Raw genomic sequence first — 19,198 nt, 5'->3', positions numbered from 1 at the left:
ACATGATAGAGATCTTCCAATATTTGAGGGGCTGCCACAGGGAGGAAGGGGTCAAGCTATTTGCTAAAGCGCCTGTAGGCCAGACAAGGAATAATGGATGGAAACTGAACAAGGAGAGATTTAACCTGGAAATAAGGAGAAACTTTCTGACAGTGAGAACAATCAACCAATGGGACAGCTTGCCCTCGGAAGTTGTGGGAGCGCCATCACTTGAGACTTTCAAGAAGAGATTGGACTGCCATTTGTCAGAAATGGTGCAGGGTCTCCCGCTTGGGCGGGGGGTTGGACTAGATGACCTACAAGATCCCTTCTAACTCTGTTTATCTGTTATCTGTATCCCAGGAGAGCTAATCTCAGGTTGTATCTTATGCAGGGTTTAGAATTCAAAGACAGTAAAAATGCTGTACCGTCTAGAAACACAGACCTTGGAGGAACAATTGGGTAGATGATTGAGTATGGCTAAGAATTGCATTTTTTAAAGTGGCCTGGATTGTCTTCACAGTAGTAAGTGTTTTGCATTTTATGGAAATCTTAACGATTGCTTTTGAAAAACAAACAACATTTCTTCAACTGGATGAATATGTTTCGAACATATTAACTTTTGGATCACTCGTTGGCAAAGTAATGTTTGGATGACTTGCTGTTTATAAACATGTCTTGAAGGCCTAGTGCACGAACTCAGATGAAAATACAATTTTTCAACCTGGGCTGAAAAAGTGGAAGTATATAAAAGTGATAGTGATAGGTATATAAGATCATTCTGTTAGTTTCACACATCAAAATGAAGCCACCTAGTAGAAAGATTTATGATATATGTGAGAAAATGTGCATGCTTTGTGTCAAATTGAATAAGAAAAAATATAGCAGATTGGCTTATGACCTTATGTATTATAAATAAATGTCTTGATACATGCTCTGGCAAGTACAGTATATATTATGGGAACTGAGATATGAACAAAGCTCTTGGCTCCTTTCATGTTTAAAATATAAATTATATCTGAGCTCTATGTTAAAAAAATTCCCACACAGTTTGTATACTGCTATTTTAAACTATTAAATCCTGGATGTGGAAGGACAATTTTTAAAACAAAGATCTGAATAATCTTAGTATCAATCACATTGCTTCCCTAGCATTAATTTTTTAAAAATTAAGAGTGTAAGTGGAAATATATTTAATCTCATTTCGTATTGAAAATTTAATTTCTTAGCTATGCTGTTGCTCAAGACAAGCACCTCAGAGGAAAGAATACTGTTGATCCCAGAACAATTAAAAAAGAACTGAACCTATATTCTGTCTAATTCAAATACTCTCTTCTGTACAAAAACTGCTGGTTCTGCAGGAATGCATCTGGTCAAAATCTAATTTGTATTATATCTTCACGTGGGTCAAATCCACTGAGAAATACATAGAATATTGTTTCTTCTTTTTCATGGAGAAAATAATTACTTGGGGCAAAGTATGTATAAATAAGGTCTGCCCCTAGTTATGTCAATGGATAGTTTATCTATTGCCCTCAGTTGGTTGGTTAATAGTAGATGAAACAAACCCCCAAGTGAATTGTCATCCCCACACCTGTTGGTATATGAATAATCTTTATCAGTTGTATTCCTACTGTTTCGTGAATCTAGGGAGTATAAACTATGTGGTAATGACCGTGGGGCATTTTAGAGTTTAGTCCTTTGTGAAATTGGTTGGATTAGGTAACTGGATTGTAATTAACATAGGTGTAGGCTGCAAGTAACTAATGAGTGTGATTTTAATCTTATTTTAGCACATGGTAGTCTTGGCCTGATACAGATCTGGATTTAGATCAAAGTATATTTGAAGTCAGGATTGGCAGCAAGTGGTTCTTATGGTAATTCCAAAGGATCTCACCCTAATGCAAGAACTGTATGCAAAAGATTAGCAGCCTGAGCAAAGCAGGAAACATGTTTTACTTCAAGCTTCAAACAGAATAATTTTACTGAAAAATTCTGCTGGAAAATACTGTACTGGCTCTATTTCAAGAAAATACAACTTGAAATTGCTCAAGTCTTCCATCTGAACAAACTCAAAAAAAAAATTTGAATGTTCCATTTTTGGAAAATAAGGGGAACATGGGACAAGACTTTTCCCTTTTTTTTTTCTTTCACTCCAGGCCATAAGAGTAAGTAATCCTCTATGGGGATTAAGTAAAACAATAATAAAAGTAATCCCTTTACCTGATATTTCTATTGCTCAAATTGCTGGTAGCAGTTAGTATTTACTAGCATCTCATCTGCTAAGTTTTTTGCTGGACTTCTCTAGAGCTCTAAATTTCACAAATAATATCATTAACATGACTACAATAGCAACAAAAGTATACTCGGATTCAAATTTTGTACACCAGAAAAGCTTTTGCATCAAGATGTTTTTTTAAAAAAAGTATACATGCACACTAAAACTCAGCAGAGCAATCCAAATGGTCCTAATGTAGAATTAATAGTAGTCTTTATAATTGCAACTCAGAAGAATTAATAGCTGTTTGATTAGTTGTAGCAATCCAGACCTGTCTCTAGTAGCAGAGCAATGGCTCTCTTTAGTTTTAAACCATGAGTTTAACTAATTAGTATTTTGCCTCAGCATTCCACTTTTTTACCCTCTCCAGGCTAATAAAAGTAGGGGCATCATGATCCCATCTATTACTGTATTAGGTAAGTTGTTATAAACTAGCCCAATCAAAAGCCACAATATAAACACCCAATTAGTACTATCACAACATTCCTAAAGTGCCACTGAAAGTAGCTGAATTTTGTTTTGAATACAAGTTGGACATCATTTCAAGCCAAAACAAAACTCGGAACACTAAGAACAGCTATGTTGAAACATGTTTTGTTTCCATTATAAGAAATGATGCAGATCTCTCTCTCTCTCTCTCTCTCTCTCTCTCTCTCTCTCTCTCTCTCTCTCCCTCCCTCCCTCTCCCTCCCTCCCTCCCTCCCTCCCCCCCTCTCTCTCCCTCCCCTTCTTTTAACAAAAAGCTACCATTGCTTAAATTACATTTGGGGGGAAGGGAGGATATTGGGTTTCTATGACTGATAGGTCTGTTTTCAAATTAAAGTGATCCCAGCAATTAGGACATCCTGATCCAGGATCTTGAGGGCTGAAAAGATTTGGGCAGTTGGTATGAAGTGATTATTTACTAATTCTGCAAAGGTCTATGTCTTAATGTCACCAGTGCCTCGTTCTGAGTGGCTCACAATGGTTTCTAAGTTGCACTAGCTAACACTGCTTAACAGTTTGTGATCAATAATTTTTCTATGTATTTTTTCTCCAATTTTTGAATTGGTTTAAGCCATTTAAATGGATGTTGTGAAAAAGATTATCAAATTAATCCATGTACTTTAATATTGCCCTGTGAAATTCTGTTTCACCACATTCAGGAAGGGGCATCATTATTCTTACACTGAAAATACGTGTTCCCTTTGAACAACATTTCCTTTCCTATCTGCCTAGAATTTGACACAGATATGCTGGAATGTATTACTACAGATGTCATCACATTAGATAAACAAAGCTGCAGGCACTGTTTTAAGATCAGATGATAAAATACTAAAACTGAACAATTTCTGTGGATTTTAGAAGGCTTTGTCTCTTCAGAAAAGCCTCCTCATAAAGCTCTTGTCTAGTATTCCTGTAAATTTCATTGTGTTCTTCTGGAAGATATGCTGGGTATGTTGCTTCTGTGAAGACTAAAACAGATCAAAGTTTTGCCCGTTACAGTTTTGCACTAGAATTCCAATGCATCAAATAGGATTATTTGTTGGTTGGCTTGGATCTGAATAGACCATTTCTAAATTTGTTTGGTTTGTTTGTTTATAATATTTATATTGCCACCCATTTTATGTCAAATTGTGGGCCGCGTCAATCAACTGAATCTCCTGACTGAGCCCCCAGGTGGCCTTTTTGTTGAATATCAGTAGTAGTGTTCATCTCACTGTTGTCATAATATATAAAATTCATTTTGCATGTATGGTTTAAAGCAGGGCTGTTCAAACTTGACAGCTTTAAGACTTGTGGATTTCAACTCCCAGAATTCCCCCTCCAGTCACGTTAGCTCAGGAATTCTGGGAGTTGAAGTCCACAAGTCTTACACTTGCCAAGGTTGAAGACCCTTGGTTTAAAATGTGCAGGTATATATAGAAGATAGAACATAGAATAATAGGGTTGGAGGGACCTTGGAAATCTTCTAGTCCAACTCCTTGTTCAAGTACTTAGGGGTGATCTGCTCAAGGACTAAGGGTGATATAATAGCAGTCTTCCAGTACTTGGAAGAGTAAACTATAATAGCAGTCTTCCAGTCACAGAGAAGAGGAGGGGTAGACCTATTCTCTAAAGCACCAGAGGACTGGACAATAAATAATAGGTGAAATTCATTAAAGAAAGATCCAACTTAGAAGTAAAGAGAAATTTCATGACAATGAAAAGAATTAATCAGTGGAATGCTTTGCCTCCAGAACTTGTGGATGATCCATCACTGGAGGTTTTCAAGAAGAAACTGGACAGCCATTTGTCTGGAATGGTATAAGGTCCCCTGCTTGAGCAGAGAGTTGGACTAGAAAACCTCCAGGGTCCTTCCCTATTATTATATGTTATATATATATATATTCCTGCGGGCTTGAAACCATTTTATATATTCCTGCAGGCTTTAAACCATAGGTGACCAATTTACAGGCCACATGTGGCTATTAGCTGCTACTGTATGGTTTCAACCTTATCTTGGCTTTGGCTCCATCTTCTGCAAGCAGTAAAAAGGCCTCCCATACGGTAATATGGCCCTCAACTCATATAACTTTTCCCGCTCTGGCTTTAAACAAACAGATAATTAATACAATACATTAATTCAAATTGTAAATTGTGATTAAATGCATCATTATCCTTTAAAATAACAGTGGGTTTCACTTGTCTGGTAAAGGTTTTTCTATTTCCAAAGCTTGTGATGCATAAAGACTGAGTGCAACATGTCAACAATAAGTGTTATGTTTATCACAGGTTTGACTTTCATAGATTTCTTCTTCAAAAGTTGGCAGTCGATAGTGAACTATTGTGATTGCTTACAAAACTCCCTTGTTTTGCTTCCTCAAAGCTATCTGACTCTAAATCACCTTAATTTTACATGCACACTTTTTTTTTTTAATATGGATCAATGCTCTGCAGCCATAAGAATTGGAGTTGGAGGAAGCTTTTCTTTCTAGGGGTCATCACAGTGGATCAGTTATCAAAATAATGGATTGCTTCCTGTTTTTGCTGGCTGATCTGATCAGGGCCTGAAGTTTATTGGAAACTTCAAGTTACATACTGAGCATGGAATCCAAGTCATGCATTCTTTTTAGTTGAGGGTGATTACATTAACTGTTTTGCACACATCCCCAAATAATTCAAAGCAAGTTATTCTTCTAAAAGCAAACAAGCTGCAAAATAATTTCTTCCTCAGGCATGGAAGTGACCCTCAACCAGCTGGCGAGTATGTTACCGCTATTGTGTGAGCCAGCAAACTAAGTTGTCTGCTTAGTTTGTGACAACTTAATGAGTGGTTTTGCCAGTTCTGTGTTTCAGAACATGTATCTTTAAATCAATAGTTGTGATTATGGGGGTTCTGAAGAACAGTGGGTCACAAGCTTAGAACACTGGGCTGACAAATCGGTAGGTTTTCATTCAAGAGCCACTGCTGCCACCTGGCAGAGTGAATTCCTGTCAGACACTCCATCTCCTGCCAACCCAGCAGTTTGGAAGCAGATGACCATGAGTAGCTAAATGGATACAACTTTGGTGTACAACTTCATGGGGGCACAATGAAGTGATGGGGGCAATAGTGATGACACCAGCAAATCCTTTCCCTATGGAAACACTTTGGTGCTTCTGACATGGAAATCTATCTATCTATCTATCTATCTATCTATCTATCTATCTATCTATCTATCTATCTATCTATCTATCTATCTATCTATCTATCTATCTATCTATCTATATCTATATATATCTATATATCTATATCTATATCTCTATCTATCTATCTATCTATCTATATATATATCTATATATCTATATATCTATATATCTATATATCTATATCTATATCTATATCTATATCTATATCTATATCTATCTATCTATCTATCTATCTATCTATCTATCTATCTATCTATCTATCTATCTATCTATCTCTGTGTGTATATATAAAGCGAAATACTACTCACACATCATCACAAAATCTCCAGAACTGTAAAGCCTACGAACTTGAAATTTGGCACCTATGTTCCTCTTGGCTTCTAGGTACACACTAAGAAAGGATTTTTCGAAATGGTCATCAGAACATTAGTATTTCGTATATTATTATTAACACACTCTGATGCTAAGGTGTTCTATTTCACCTCCCCACCTGAAAAGAAATCTGTTCCAAATGCAAAACACAGGTAGAGGAGAGGAGTTTCAGTTTCACAGCAACAAGCAGCTTTAGTACAGAACAGTTGAGCTAAGCCACGCCCAGGCTCCTTGCTGTCTCCTTGCTCACACAGCAAATACTCTTTCAGTTTCCAAACAGGCATCAGCTCACTCTCTCACACACTGACAGGACATTTGCCAGATGAATACCGATGGATGCTGGTAGGCAGAGGCAGAATTTTACCCCCTTATTTTCCTCCCCAAAAACTAAGCCCGACCACATAGTTTTGTAGCGAAGCACGGGTATTGAGCTAGTATTATTATATGGGGATTCTATCCATTTTCAAAGAGACAGTGTAACTGATAAAAATGTGCAGTAGAACCGAGCAAGATGTCAGCGTGATACTGTGGTATATAAAATTATGATAGGCAGGCAGGCAGATACCACAAATGGCCAGTTCGCTTCTTCAACACACAATCAAATATAATTTGGTTGGATAGTTTTCATATGGCTTCTTATGAGCTTATGAAAAAAGTAACTCTGATTTGGGAGACAATTATATAAATTATAGTTTGGGGCAGGGGTCCCCAACCACCGGTCCGCGGACCGGTACCGGTCCGTGGAACAAGTCCTACCGGGCTGCTGGCTTGCTGGGCGCCGCCATCTTGTTTTGATGAAAAAGTGCTTCCGGTCGGAAGCACTTTTTCATCAAAACAAGATGGCGGCGCCCAGCTGATGTCGGTACCGGGCCGCGCCATAAAAAAGGTTGGGGATACCGGGGCCGCAGCGTAAAAAAGGTTGGGGATCACTGGTTTGGGGGAGTTACGTGTGGGAAGTAACTCAGCTATAACTCTGTGTATACAACTATTATAAGACTGGGTAGAACTCTAGAAATACATTATTTATGCAACCATAAAATAGATTGTTGTGGTTTCAGTGTACATGCTTTGTTGTTATAGTTGCCAGCTAATGTGTAACAAGCTTTATATATAATGAGATGAAAATTAATAAATATTTGTTATATTTATTTGTTAATAAATATACAGATGTAGGAATTCCTATCCCAAGGGTGCTTTTTCCAAAGGGCAACTGAACTTTCTTGGTTCTTGTTTTTTTCTCTTTGAAGACATTTTGCTTCTCATCAAACTTGGAAGAGAAACAAAATGTTTTCAAAGGAAAAAAACCAAGAAAATCCAGTTGCCTTTTGAAAAAAGCACATTGGGACAACCATGACCTGGATGATTAAGAACCTTCATAGACACATAGAAAGTCCTGATTCATGCATGTAGCCAAACTCTTAATATATATTAATAATAGATAAAAAATTAAAAATTGATACAAAGATGGTCCAGAATGTTGTAATGATTATCAAGATCTCTAGAAGTGAAACAATTATGTGTTTTACAGTGAACTGGTTTAATATAATGACATGAAACTGCCATGTAATCTGTTATCAGTATTGCATTCCTCTACTTCAGCTGTATGATGTCTTAAAAGAAAAAAGAGGACTGTAGTAGCTTTTTTTTTTTTTTGCATATAATGCCTTTTTCTTCACCCAGAACCACACCGTGTATGTTGGATGGTTTTCAGAGCTCTCCAGATATAATTCTCCTCTTCCTTTATGCTAATAGAAGAAATCCTTTCAAAAATACTCTTACCTAAACTATGATATGGCATGGCCTACGGACATTTTTTCCTCCAACCCACAAGAGCAGATGCTTGAAAACTGAGCCACTGGAGCAGTGTATCTACTGGTTGTTAATGTCTCGAATCCTCCTGGCAACCTGAAAAATAAATTTTAAAATGTCCTTGAAATCTTGATAGCATGATTGATATAACTAAAAAGAATATTAATTTAAGAAGCTGAAGGATCAAACTGTCAAAGGCTTTGATGTATATTAGATGAATGCCCTCCCCACTCCAAAAATAAATGTAGAATAGTGCTTGAGTAAGGTCAACCACTGCTTTCTAAAGCAATGGTTGAAATCTATGTCTTGAACAGGCAAAGATAAAGTTTGATTCAAGTCAAATATGGCTCCCAGTGACTTCAGGATCCTTCCTGGCAATACTCTTGACAACACTAGGGAAGAGATTTGTCATCATTACATTCTTTCAGGATCCTTTTTTCCAAATTCTAGTCTAGTTAACCTACAACCATGGTACTTCCTGATGGTTTCCATTGAAGTATTAATAAGATTTAACTCTGTTTAGTTTTTGAGATCAGCCAAGTTTAGTTAGATGTTGGAGCACGAAGCCTAAAACAAACTTGCATGGAAATTCAGAAATGGCATTCATCTTCGGGGAATGTTTTGTTTGCTGAATTTTAAGGCAATGGCAAGTATTAGCATACTAAATTTAATAATGCGTGCATCCTGCAGTTTAATTTCATTTAAAATTTCTGAATCCTAAATGCTCCACATTTGTCAATTAATGATAACATAAAGGAAGTACAATAAACTGTTCTCAGTAAGTGATACGTTCCTTTTGCAAAACCTCAGTTTAAACATTCAACCTCTGGTCAAGTTTGTTGGAAGATAAATGCTCAGTTTGCTTTATACATTTAACTTTGGTGGAAATATTCAAGAAATATGCAAAAGAACAGGAATTTTGGAACATCATTCTGAATTCCTATCAAGAAATTCCTCATCATTAGATCATTGGAAACTCCTGAGGCCATTTATTCTTTTGACTCTAATCTTAGATTTCTGTTAAAAAAAAAGTTTTATTATATATGGCTGTCATGTATCACCTGAATGATTGTCTTCAAAGAAGCTCATTGCACAATAATAATAGTTCCAGGATTATTCTTATCGTATTTTCAGATGGATTCCAATTAAATACAAATTGAAATATTCCCTGTTGAATGATATTCCAAATGAGTATAACTTTTGTCACTAACAGATATTCAGATAGAAATCTCAAACTAATGTAGCATCAGTTGGTGATACAGACAGGGTTGGACTAAGTTAGGACCAGTCCTTTATTTCAATATTTCAAGGCACTGTGAAATCTCTGAGGGACTTGGGCAGTTCAAAAATGAGAAAAATAGAGAAATAAATTTAGGCAAGGTACATTTCTATAATGTCTGGATTACCCAAAGAAAATCTGCAGCCTATTATTCTATAGTTTATGTAAAAATGCTAGAATTTGAAAATATAATTCAACATACTTATCCTTGGTATTGCCTATCAGCTTTCCCCTTAAGAGGACAGGCAAGATAAGAATGATTTACTGTGCAATATCTTAAAATTATAAAGATTTCTCCAAAAAAAGGAGATTAGGTTTAGTTCACAAAGGGGCATGGATTTCCTGAGGACTTCCTGTTTGAAGGGCTTCGGTGACAGACAGAAATCCGCGATCGTGCGTGGTTTCTGTCTGGGCTCGCCACTGGAGCGCCCCAAGCCGGCTGGTTTCGGGGCTAAGCCACCCCATAGAGGTGGTAAAGAGGGGGGAGACCGCCAGCAGGGTTGAGGAGAGCCACATCTCTCCTCCTCAGCTGGCCATTACTCCCTTTCCCGAAGGCGGTTGCAGCGGTGGTCAGAAATGGCCACCACAAAGGAGAACTCGACCGGAAAAGAATGTGCAGGAGGAAGATAAGTGAAAGTTTTGGCTGACCGGATTAAATTGTAAAAGCAACAACTAAGGCATCCTGGAATTTAAACTTACAAAAAATAACATCGCTCCCAAAGAAGAGTCGGAAGCAGCGAAGGAAAATGAAAAGGAAAAGGTTTGGCTTTTTTTTTCTTCTCTCTCCTTCCCTATACTGACAACTAAGAGACTTAAATAAGAAATCGGAAAAATCCGCTTTGACATCAATAGGCAATTAAGCTGAAAATAAAACAAAATGCCAAAGGGATAATAAAGATTTCTGGACATTAAAAGAATTTTTTTTCATAAGCAGGAAGGGAGAGAAAAAGAATAAGGGCAGGATCTGGAAGAGGGAGGAGACTGCCTGGAATTAAAAAGAATCTACAGTAAAACTTCAACAAGACTTCTAAAAGATACATTTTAACTGAAACTTTGCAACTAAATAATAACCCCAGGAAGAGAAAGTGAAAAAAAAGAGCAAAAAAGAAACAGTTTGCATGTATTTAGATTATTTGGTGATCTTTGGATTCTTGGTTATTATATTTGAATGACTAAAATCAATCGGGTGGTTGTTTAAAAATTTATACAATGGCACCACTTCTGGATGAATTGAAAATGGAACTTAAAAAGTACAAAGAAGATGCACAAGAAGGGAAGGGTTCTTTTGGCTTCATTTTTCAATTCTTAGAAATGGAGATTTGGAACTATGAGAAACAACAAGAAAAGACTGCAAAACAAGAAGACTGGGACAAAGAAGAAGCCATCTTTAATGAACAAGCAATTTTATGTGGGGAAGAAAAAGGAAAGGGGGGAAAGAGAATGGAGAATTAAGACTTAAAAAAACAACCAAAGAAAAGAAAAATAATTCGAAAAATAAGTATAATACTGGAAAGCAACAGAAAAGGGAAATACAGAAGAGAGAAATAGAGGTAGAGAGACAAGGAGGTAAAAAGGGGACAGAGAAGAAGAAAGGGAAGAAGGAAAGGAAAAGAAGTTACAAAGGACCGGAGCAAGATATAGAGAAACAGGACCTATTTAGAGATAATGGGTGAAAATCTAACTGAAAAAGGGATTCTGTAAAAGGTACATAAGATTGTATTGTTATATTAGTAATAGAAATAACTTTAGAAAATTGGAAACAACGTATGATTAAAATGAGGGATAAAATAGTCAGTGTAGTTTAGTGAAATGTTTGTGAATAAAATAAGTGAAATAAAATAAATGAGAAAATTGAATTAGGAAGGAATGGGAACATTTTAATTAGTTAATGTTTTATAAAATATAAGTGAAGGGGGGGAATTAACTATGGAAAGCTTATAATTGTTCTCATAGAAGTATGATATTTAATTGAAAAGTAATGTTAAAGATGTTAAGATTTTAATGAATATTAATATTAATGATAGAATTGAATTGGAATGGAATGTTGTTTTAATTATATACATTTATATTTTTTCTTTTTTTAAGAATACAGTGTGTATTTTAAGAATGTACCAAGCAGAACCCGAATGGAAGTTATGTATTATATTGAATGTTACAACTTTAGGGAAAAGATATAAAGGCGTCATACTCCAATCAGTAACTACAGGAGAAATTTTGTTTAATGTAAAAAAAAAAATAGATAATTGAAACAGGACAGACAAACAATATAAATACAATGATTTGAATTGAGATGAGATAATTAAAATAAAATTGAGAAAATTAAAAGAGGGGAGAAGCTATGCAGAAAATGTAAAATAGTAATAAGATATGGAATAGAATATAAAAATGAACATGAACCTGAATTTGTGTCTGTACGAAGAAATGTAACCCGGGATTATGCTACTTTCAAAAAAGATGTTTTATTTGTATTTTTTTTCTCTTTGTGAAAACTCAAATAAAATTTACAAAAAAGGGGGGGGGGACATGGATTTCCTCATTGATAAAAGTCGTATTTTGAATATGAATATAAACACTATTATCACAATATCTCATGTAGCTTTAGGTACGTATGAATCTTACCAGCTTTTTCCAATATGTTTCATTTATTACTCTATCATTAAGGTCTGCATTCTTTTCTTTTTTTCACTTACATCATCAGTCCCATAAATTGCCTTAAAATTGTTGAGATGAAAGATATATGCACACCATGAAATATTCTAAGTGTTGAAGGCCAAGAAGACATGGAGCAGATTTCTTCACATTTGACTTAAACTTTATGATTTAAAGTCTCCTATTGCTGATCCACTAGGAGAAAAATCACCTTGGAGAATGGGGAAGGAAACTAGACTATAGTAGGTGACTCTCTGGCATGAATCACATCTTTCCTAAGGAACCATTGACTGGATGATAAGGTCCGTGATTTTGTAAGTGAAAACAACAATTTGAGCATCATTTCCCTAACGAATAACAATATTTATGGTCTAGACCAGGGGTCTCCAACCTTGGCAACTTGAAGACTTGTGGACTTCAACTCCCAAGTTGCCAAGGTTGGAGACCCCTGGTCTAGACCATCCTTTCCCAATCTGTTACTTAGCAGGCATATTTGGAGACCACATTCCTATTTTGATTTCTACCTTTTCACAACAATTTGAACATAGGTACATATCTTTAGATACCGGCCATAATTTTTGGCTTAATCCCATATGTAAGAGGTAGATTAAACCACTCTATAATTAGAACATTGCAAAAAAAAAAAATATAACAAAAAAGAGCTGATTAATTTTCATGAAATAATGTGTGGACCTATGAGGCGTAAAATCTAACCCAAGCCATCAGTCGAGCATCCTACTCAAAATCATTTTTAGAGAAACCTATGTAATTTGGCTCTTAAATAATTATATCAGATGAGGTATTCTCCTACAGCCTTGCCCCTCCCAGAAAGTAGAACAATTATGGAAGTGGTATTATTTTTTATTTCCTTCTAAATAATTTGAAAGTTTTTGCCTACCAGTGAAATTAGAAGGAATCTTAGCAACATTTCCCTAATGTTCCCATTTTGAGATACAAATCCTTAATGGAAAGTTTATGGATTTACTAATGAAAATACAACTTTTAAAAAAGATAATATTTTGCAGGCTTCTTCTATAAAAGAGCAATTAAAGGACCAGAATTTGAGATCTGAGTTATTTGGTCAGAGACAGGAAAGAAATTGTTCAATAGAATAGACATGTCCTTATTTCTACAGACATATATGTATATTTGTGCATGTCAGAATGGCTGCACCTGAATCTGTAAAAGAAGGCATAGCATAAGCAGACTTTTGCAGCAAAGCTTTTTTTTAAAAAAAATAAATTAGATATTACATCGGAATGTGTGTGTGTATATGCTTGGACTGCATTTTAATAAGAGAACAGAAGTGATTTGTACACAAATACGTTCCATTTTTCTCTGAAGAATAGGATAGCAAATTCCTTTTTAAAGAATGGTTTGACTCGAAAAAATTAAATTTTGACAGTGATCCACTGAATCTCAAGAGTGGAGCATACTCAAAGTTAGATCCTTTGTTAGCGGCCAGTAAGGAGCCAGAGGTTGATAAGCTTTGTCTACTTCTACAAAGATAAAAATCCTACAGAATCCAATGGTGATTTCTCTCAGTTAAGGATACAGTTCTAAGGATAGACTTCATAGGAGTCATAACAGTACACTTCAACTAATTTTAAAGGAATTGTGCTGGGTAGAAAAGGGAATTGTGCTGGGTAGAACTACTCCAGTAGTCCATATTGTGTATCGCATGTAAAGTTTTCTCTCCTATACCTTGTTCACTCTTTTTTTCTTTTTCTGCCTTTTTAGATTCTCCGCAGCATCCTTCTCTTCCCTACAATAGAACGCATGGCAGAATCCCCACAAGGCAAGCTCCTGACTCCCCTGCTCTGCCAGCTCCGTTATATTCTGTACATTCCTATATATTTGGCCACCCTTTTACCAGAAAGAGTCAAAAGCTTCTTGGTCCGCTTTGCACTGAATCAGCAGAAACTGAACGATGAAACTTTGATAACAACAGTAACGAACATGCTTAACATGGATTGCATTGGTGAGTAGGACCAGCACATGAGGCTTGCACTTTCTTCTAAATTATCTGATCTAACATGCATTTTTTAATTAATCAGTCCTCATAAAAGACAGCTATCGTTAAAAAAAAATAATGTATTCGGTAGCAGTATGGGCATAAGCCAAGGGAAAAGTGCCTTTTTCCTCCAGCAAAAATGGGTAGGTGGAAAAAAGTTGTTTGTTTGTTTATTCAACTTGTTTATACCATCAATTACTGAAGTCTCTTGGTTGTTTATAATATATGACATGATCTGCAGTATTTGGAACTTGTACTGTTGTTGCAGCCTGTAAGCTTGGGATATACAATTTTTTTCTGTATAGTATCTTCCTTTGAAGTAAAATGTTTCTTGAAATTTATCTCTCCCGTCATTATTTTTATACGCGCACACGCACACACACACACACACACACACACACAAACACACAAAACATATGTGTGTGTGTGTGTGTATATAATTAATGTATGTATGTATGTATGTATGTATGTATGTATGTATGTATGGTATTCAGCTTTGTTCGGGTATTTTCCCACGTCATTATAGTTGTGCTTTTAAAGTTGTAGCAACGTTTCGGCAGAATCTCATCTGCCATCCTCAGGCTTCTGTTTTGTGTTCGTCTGTGAGATATATATGTTTTCTTATGTTTTCGCGGGTATTTATATGTATGGTATTCAGCTTTGTTCGGGTATTTTCCCACGTCATTGTAGTTGTGCTTTTAAAGTTGTAGTGACATTTCAGCAGAATCTCATCTGCCATCATCAGGCTTCTGTATTGAGATATACAGAAGCCTGAGGATGGCAGATGAGATTCTGCTGAAACGTCACTATAACTTTAAAAGCACAACTATTAAGATGTGGGAAAACACCCGAAGAAACCTAAATACCATAAATACATACATACATACATACATACATACATACATACAAACAAACAAACAAACATCATTGCTGTGGGCTAAATTGGAAGTTTATTCTCCAACAGTTCCCTGTGCTTATTGCTTATTGTTATATTGCTGCCAAGGCTCCCTGTCCTTATAGGATAAGTTAAGAGGGAGCAAAGTTTGAGAAAAAGTAGGAGGGAATTGCTGAAAAGCATCTCTTTCTCAATTCTGCTGATTAAAAATATCTTCTGAATCAGAGCCTTCCATCACTGACAGGAAATTAATCAGAAATGCAACTCGGAAAATTTACAAAAGCAAACATCTCCAGAGGTGTTTTTTTTAGATGTATTCCATGTTTCCTAAATAGTGCTTGTTGTCCCGTTCTGTTTTAAAATCTTAAACCTTTTTGCCCCCTTTTTATAACTTTAGAGCCAATTCCTCCTCTGCTATATTTCAGAGGTGCAGTTCCTGAAAATATATGCTGCTGTTCCCACTATTTTGAACTTGAAAGAGATGATAATTGAGTGGTAAGCCTTAAAATAATGCTTAACTGTAACCGTCAAAAGAAAAGACCAGAAAAAAATTGGGAAATCCTATTCCCACCCCATTGTATAAAGCAGTTATGACTATTTTGCATCTTTGTCAAAAAATAACAGATGGAAATTTATCAAGAAGAAATCTAACTGAGAACTTGGGAGAAGTTTCCTGTCAGTGAAAACAATTAATTATTGGAACGGCTTCCCTCCAAAAGTTGTGGGTGCTCTATCACTGGAGGTTTCTAAGAAGTGATTGGACAGCCATTTGTCTGGAGTGGTAAAGGTTCTCCTGCTTGAGCAGGGAGTTGGACTAGAACAGGGGTTGCCAATCTTTTGGACCTCAGGGACCAACAAACTCGTAATTTTAAATCCCACGGACCAGAGACCCTGGGAAAATCCCTCCCAAAAGTATGCAAGACAATTCCCCACCCAGTTTTCCTACCAATCAATCATTCTTTATTTGGGATCACAGGATACTGTCTCCAGCTCCGTTCTCAGGGAGAGAGAGAGAGAGACTTTTGGCTTCATGCAAGGAAAGTAGCAGAAGTGGCAGAAGTCTTTCTTTCTCTCCCCCAAACACCACCAGAAATGAGTCTTTGTGAGTCTTTGTCGCACCGCTTTGGCACAACCTCTTGGAGCAGGAGGCCTTGCAGGGTCCCAAAGACTCATTTCTGGCAGAGTTTGGGGGAGAGAAAGAAAGACTTTGCTGCTTTCCTTGCGTGCAGCCAAAAGCAGAAGAAGAAAGAAGCAGAAAGAAGCAGCCCGATGGCCAGGCCAGGAGTGTGGGGCGACTGGGGCAAGTTCCCCCCTTTCCCCCCTCCCCTCACTACCTCGTGTTGTTCGCAGTGCAAGTGATGCAAGCCTTGTGTTCCCGCAGGCCATGTGGGCGGTGCAGCCTTGTGTTCCCACACAGCCGGATTAATTGCTTTTTGGGGGGATGCTTTGGGAGTGACATTTCTCTGCGGACCACCAAAATTTTATTGTGGACCACAAGTGGTCCCCAGCCCACTGGTTGGTGACCACTGGACTAGAAGACCTCCAAGGTCACTTCCAACTCTGTTATTTTGCCATTCATCTCAGCGTCTTCTGGAGAATTCTTCAAAGAATTTGTTACAAATAGGTTCTTTGGCCAGATAGAAATCCCCAACATTTTAGTGAATGATATATATAATTGCATGTATCAGTTTACTCAACTACATAATAGAGATTCTGGGCAGCAAGGTCTGCATGGATAAAACCTGTGATGGACGAGAAATTTGTTTATTATTAAATTAAACTTAATAACAGAAGCAAACAGGTTTGTTCCATGTCATCTTTACAGGTGAAAGAGTGGGAGGTGTTCCATTTTACATTCCATACCTCATTCCTTTGGACAACATGGTATCATTTTTGTAAGGATTATAATTTTGAAACTTAGCATGGTGGGACTGTCATGCTTGTTCTTTCACAGCTAAATGGGCCATTGCCAGACTCCTGTCTGGAAGGAAGCATAGAAAACATTGATCATGCAATGATCAGAGAATGAGTTCTTGGGGATTTGATCCTCTGGCAACTTCCTATTTTTTATGTAATAAAACCCTTTTGGGAATGACTGGTTTTATTTGGCTGGACTTTAAATAATTTGGCTGGACTTAAATTACTAGCAGCCTTTAAATAAAATTAAATATTCGTTGATTTTAATGAGTCGCCTTCCTTGGAAATGAATCATTGTGGTTGGCTGAGTTGAAAGGAAATGCCCACAAACATTAAGACTATGAGAGTAAAGGGGTTTTATACAGTAACAAACTCCTAGGCTTCCTGTATAGGTAAGTAATCTAGGAAGTGGCATGTCCTATACCATCTGCTTCAGATTAGCAGTAACTGACAATATCTTGGTCAGCAATCATGGCTATTTTAACTTGGCTTTACCAATCTGTGAGTGTGCAGTGAAATAAAATTGGAACAAACATTATATCCATTTGCCCTTCAATAACCCATTAGGTATGGTTTAGAAATGTTCAACAAATGAATTTATTTCTCCTTTCCAGGAGGTTTGTGTTAACTAACTCATTAAAACTGTATGTGTGTGTATGAGTGTGTATGTGTTACCTTTGGCATTAGTTTCTATCTAATTGCTGTAATTGCAATAAAATCCATGATGAGAAGAGAAGGTAAACATTTCCTTTAAAATAATATCTTTCCTAGCACAAACTAACCTGCCAGGGACTCGTTACCACGTCCGGACCTTACTCACAACAATATGTTTTCTCTCCTCTAAAAAGGAAATGAGATTTAGAAAACCTAATTATAACAAGACTAAGTGCCCAGCCCGCCTTCCATCAAACTCAAAAAGTAAAACACCATTTAGAAGGAGTGTGGCCTCAAGCAAAGTCTTGGTTATGTTGCTGTTAATGGGAGAATTTCAGCAGAATAAAACATAAACTTCAAAGTACATAGGAAGTTTCAGCAATCAGGAAAGAAAGCATGGTGGTCAACAATATACCATTCCGCGTTTAGCTAAAAAAAACAACCCTTAAAATGGTCTTGTATGGACTTAAAAATAGAGGACTAAATATTATTAAATAAATCAGCTAAATACTAATTAAGTAAGCTGTCTCAGTAATAACATAGCTTACTAGAATTTTCTTAGGATTTAATTTTTTTTATTTTTGGCTAGTCAATTGTTTTTTCAAATATTGCATTTTCAAAACTTATTGGACGGATACTGTTCTCTAATGTCTATTACAGGGGTCTCCAATCGTGGACCAGCACCAGTCTGCATGCCAGTCTGGACTGCACAAACAAGTGAAGCCTCATCTGCAGGATGCAGACAGCATGTGAAACCTCGCCCCCTCCGATCCATAGAAAAACCTCTCTCCGTAGAACTAGTCCCTGGTGCCCAAAAGGTTAAGGGCCCCTGACCTATTACACCATATGTGCAACATGTAGAAATCAGCACTGATATTAAAATAGGGATTCTGCTATCTTGCCCTCAAATAATTGGGTATACCCTTTCAGAAGTCGCAATTAGTGCTTGTCTGCTTTCAGGAAATAAGTTACGAACTATTTTAACCCTTTTTCTTTTAGTTTTATACAGTATTATTTAACTATTTTGAGAGCCTTATCGGTATACATTGACATAAGAAATACATATGTGTGTGTGTGTGTGTGCGCGCGCGCGCATGACTGCATGCACATGTGCATTTGTTGAAACTAGAAATATATCTTATGGATAATAATAAATCACTATAAGATATTATTATTTGTATTCATTCTAAGGATGACAGCACCTGCAATAGAGAGTACATAGTGGCTTTATATTAGTTCAGGCAATAAACCGGGTGGGCATTAAAAGAGCAGCAGGGTGCCTCTTAATTAATACATTGATTGATTTCACTGTGAGAAAGAATCATGGATATAACAAGACATAAGAATGTTAAAGTTATCTAGCAATAGCACTTAGACTTACATACTGCATCACAGTGCTTTACAGCCCTTTCTAAATGATTTACAGAATCAGCCTATTGCCCCCAATAATCTGGGTCCTCATTTTACCAATCTCAGAAGGTTGGAAGGATGAGTCAAGCTTGAGTGGGTCAGAATCAAACTCCTGGCAGTTGGTAGAATTAGCCTGTAATACTGCATTCTAACCACTGTGCCACCATGACTCCTAGACATAGAAAACAGTGATAAAGCATCTTTCTTTACAAAACCCAATTCTTAAACATCTGACTTGGTTTTGGTTTTGGTTTTTTGCCTACTAAGAACTTCAATAATAATAATCATAAT

The 19,198-nt window shown here is 36.6% G+C and overlaps 1 protein-coding gene across 3 annotated transcripts in view; it reads left to right on the top strand.

Moving 5' to 3' along the window:
• The window catches only part of LDAH (lipid droplet associated hydrolase), a 105,257-nt gene that overhangs the window by 60,989 nt on the left and 25,070 nt on the right, over positions 1-19,198 (top strand). For all 3 annotated transcript variants that reach the window (XM_026675548.2, XM_026675546.2, XM_087947324.1), the window contains one exon: positions 13,758-13,998. In XM_026675548.2, coding sequence (XP_026531333.2) covers positions 13,758-13,998 — 241 coding nt within the window. The remainder of the gene's footprint in view (positions 1-13,757; positions 13,999-19,198) is intronic.

The sequence above is a fragment of the Notechis scutatus genome, chromosome 1 (genome assembly GCF_049901735.1).
Source record: "Notechis scutatus isolate UNSWTSFEM ecotype Mainland chromosome 1, rNotScu1.2, whole genome shotgun sequence".
NCBI lineage: Eukaryota > Metazoa > Chordata > Lepidosauria > Squamata > Elapidae > Notechis > Notechis scutatus.
Note: the sequence above shows the minus strand (reverse complement) of the source record. Positions and strands in the feature narration are given on the sequence as shown.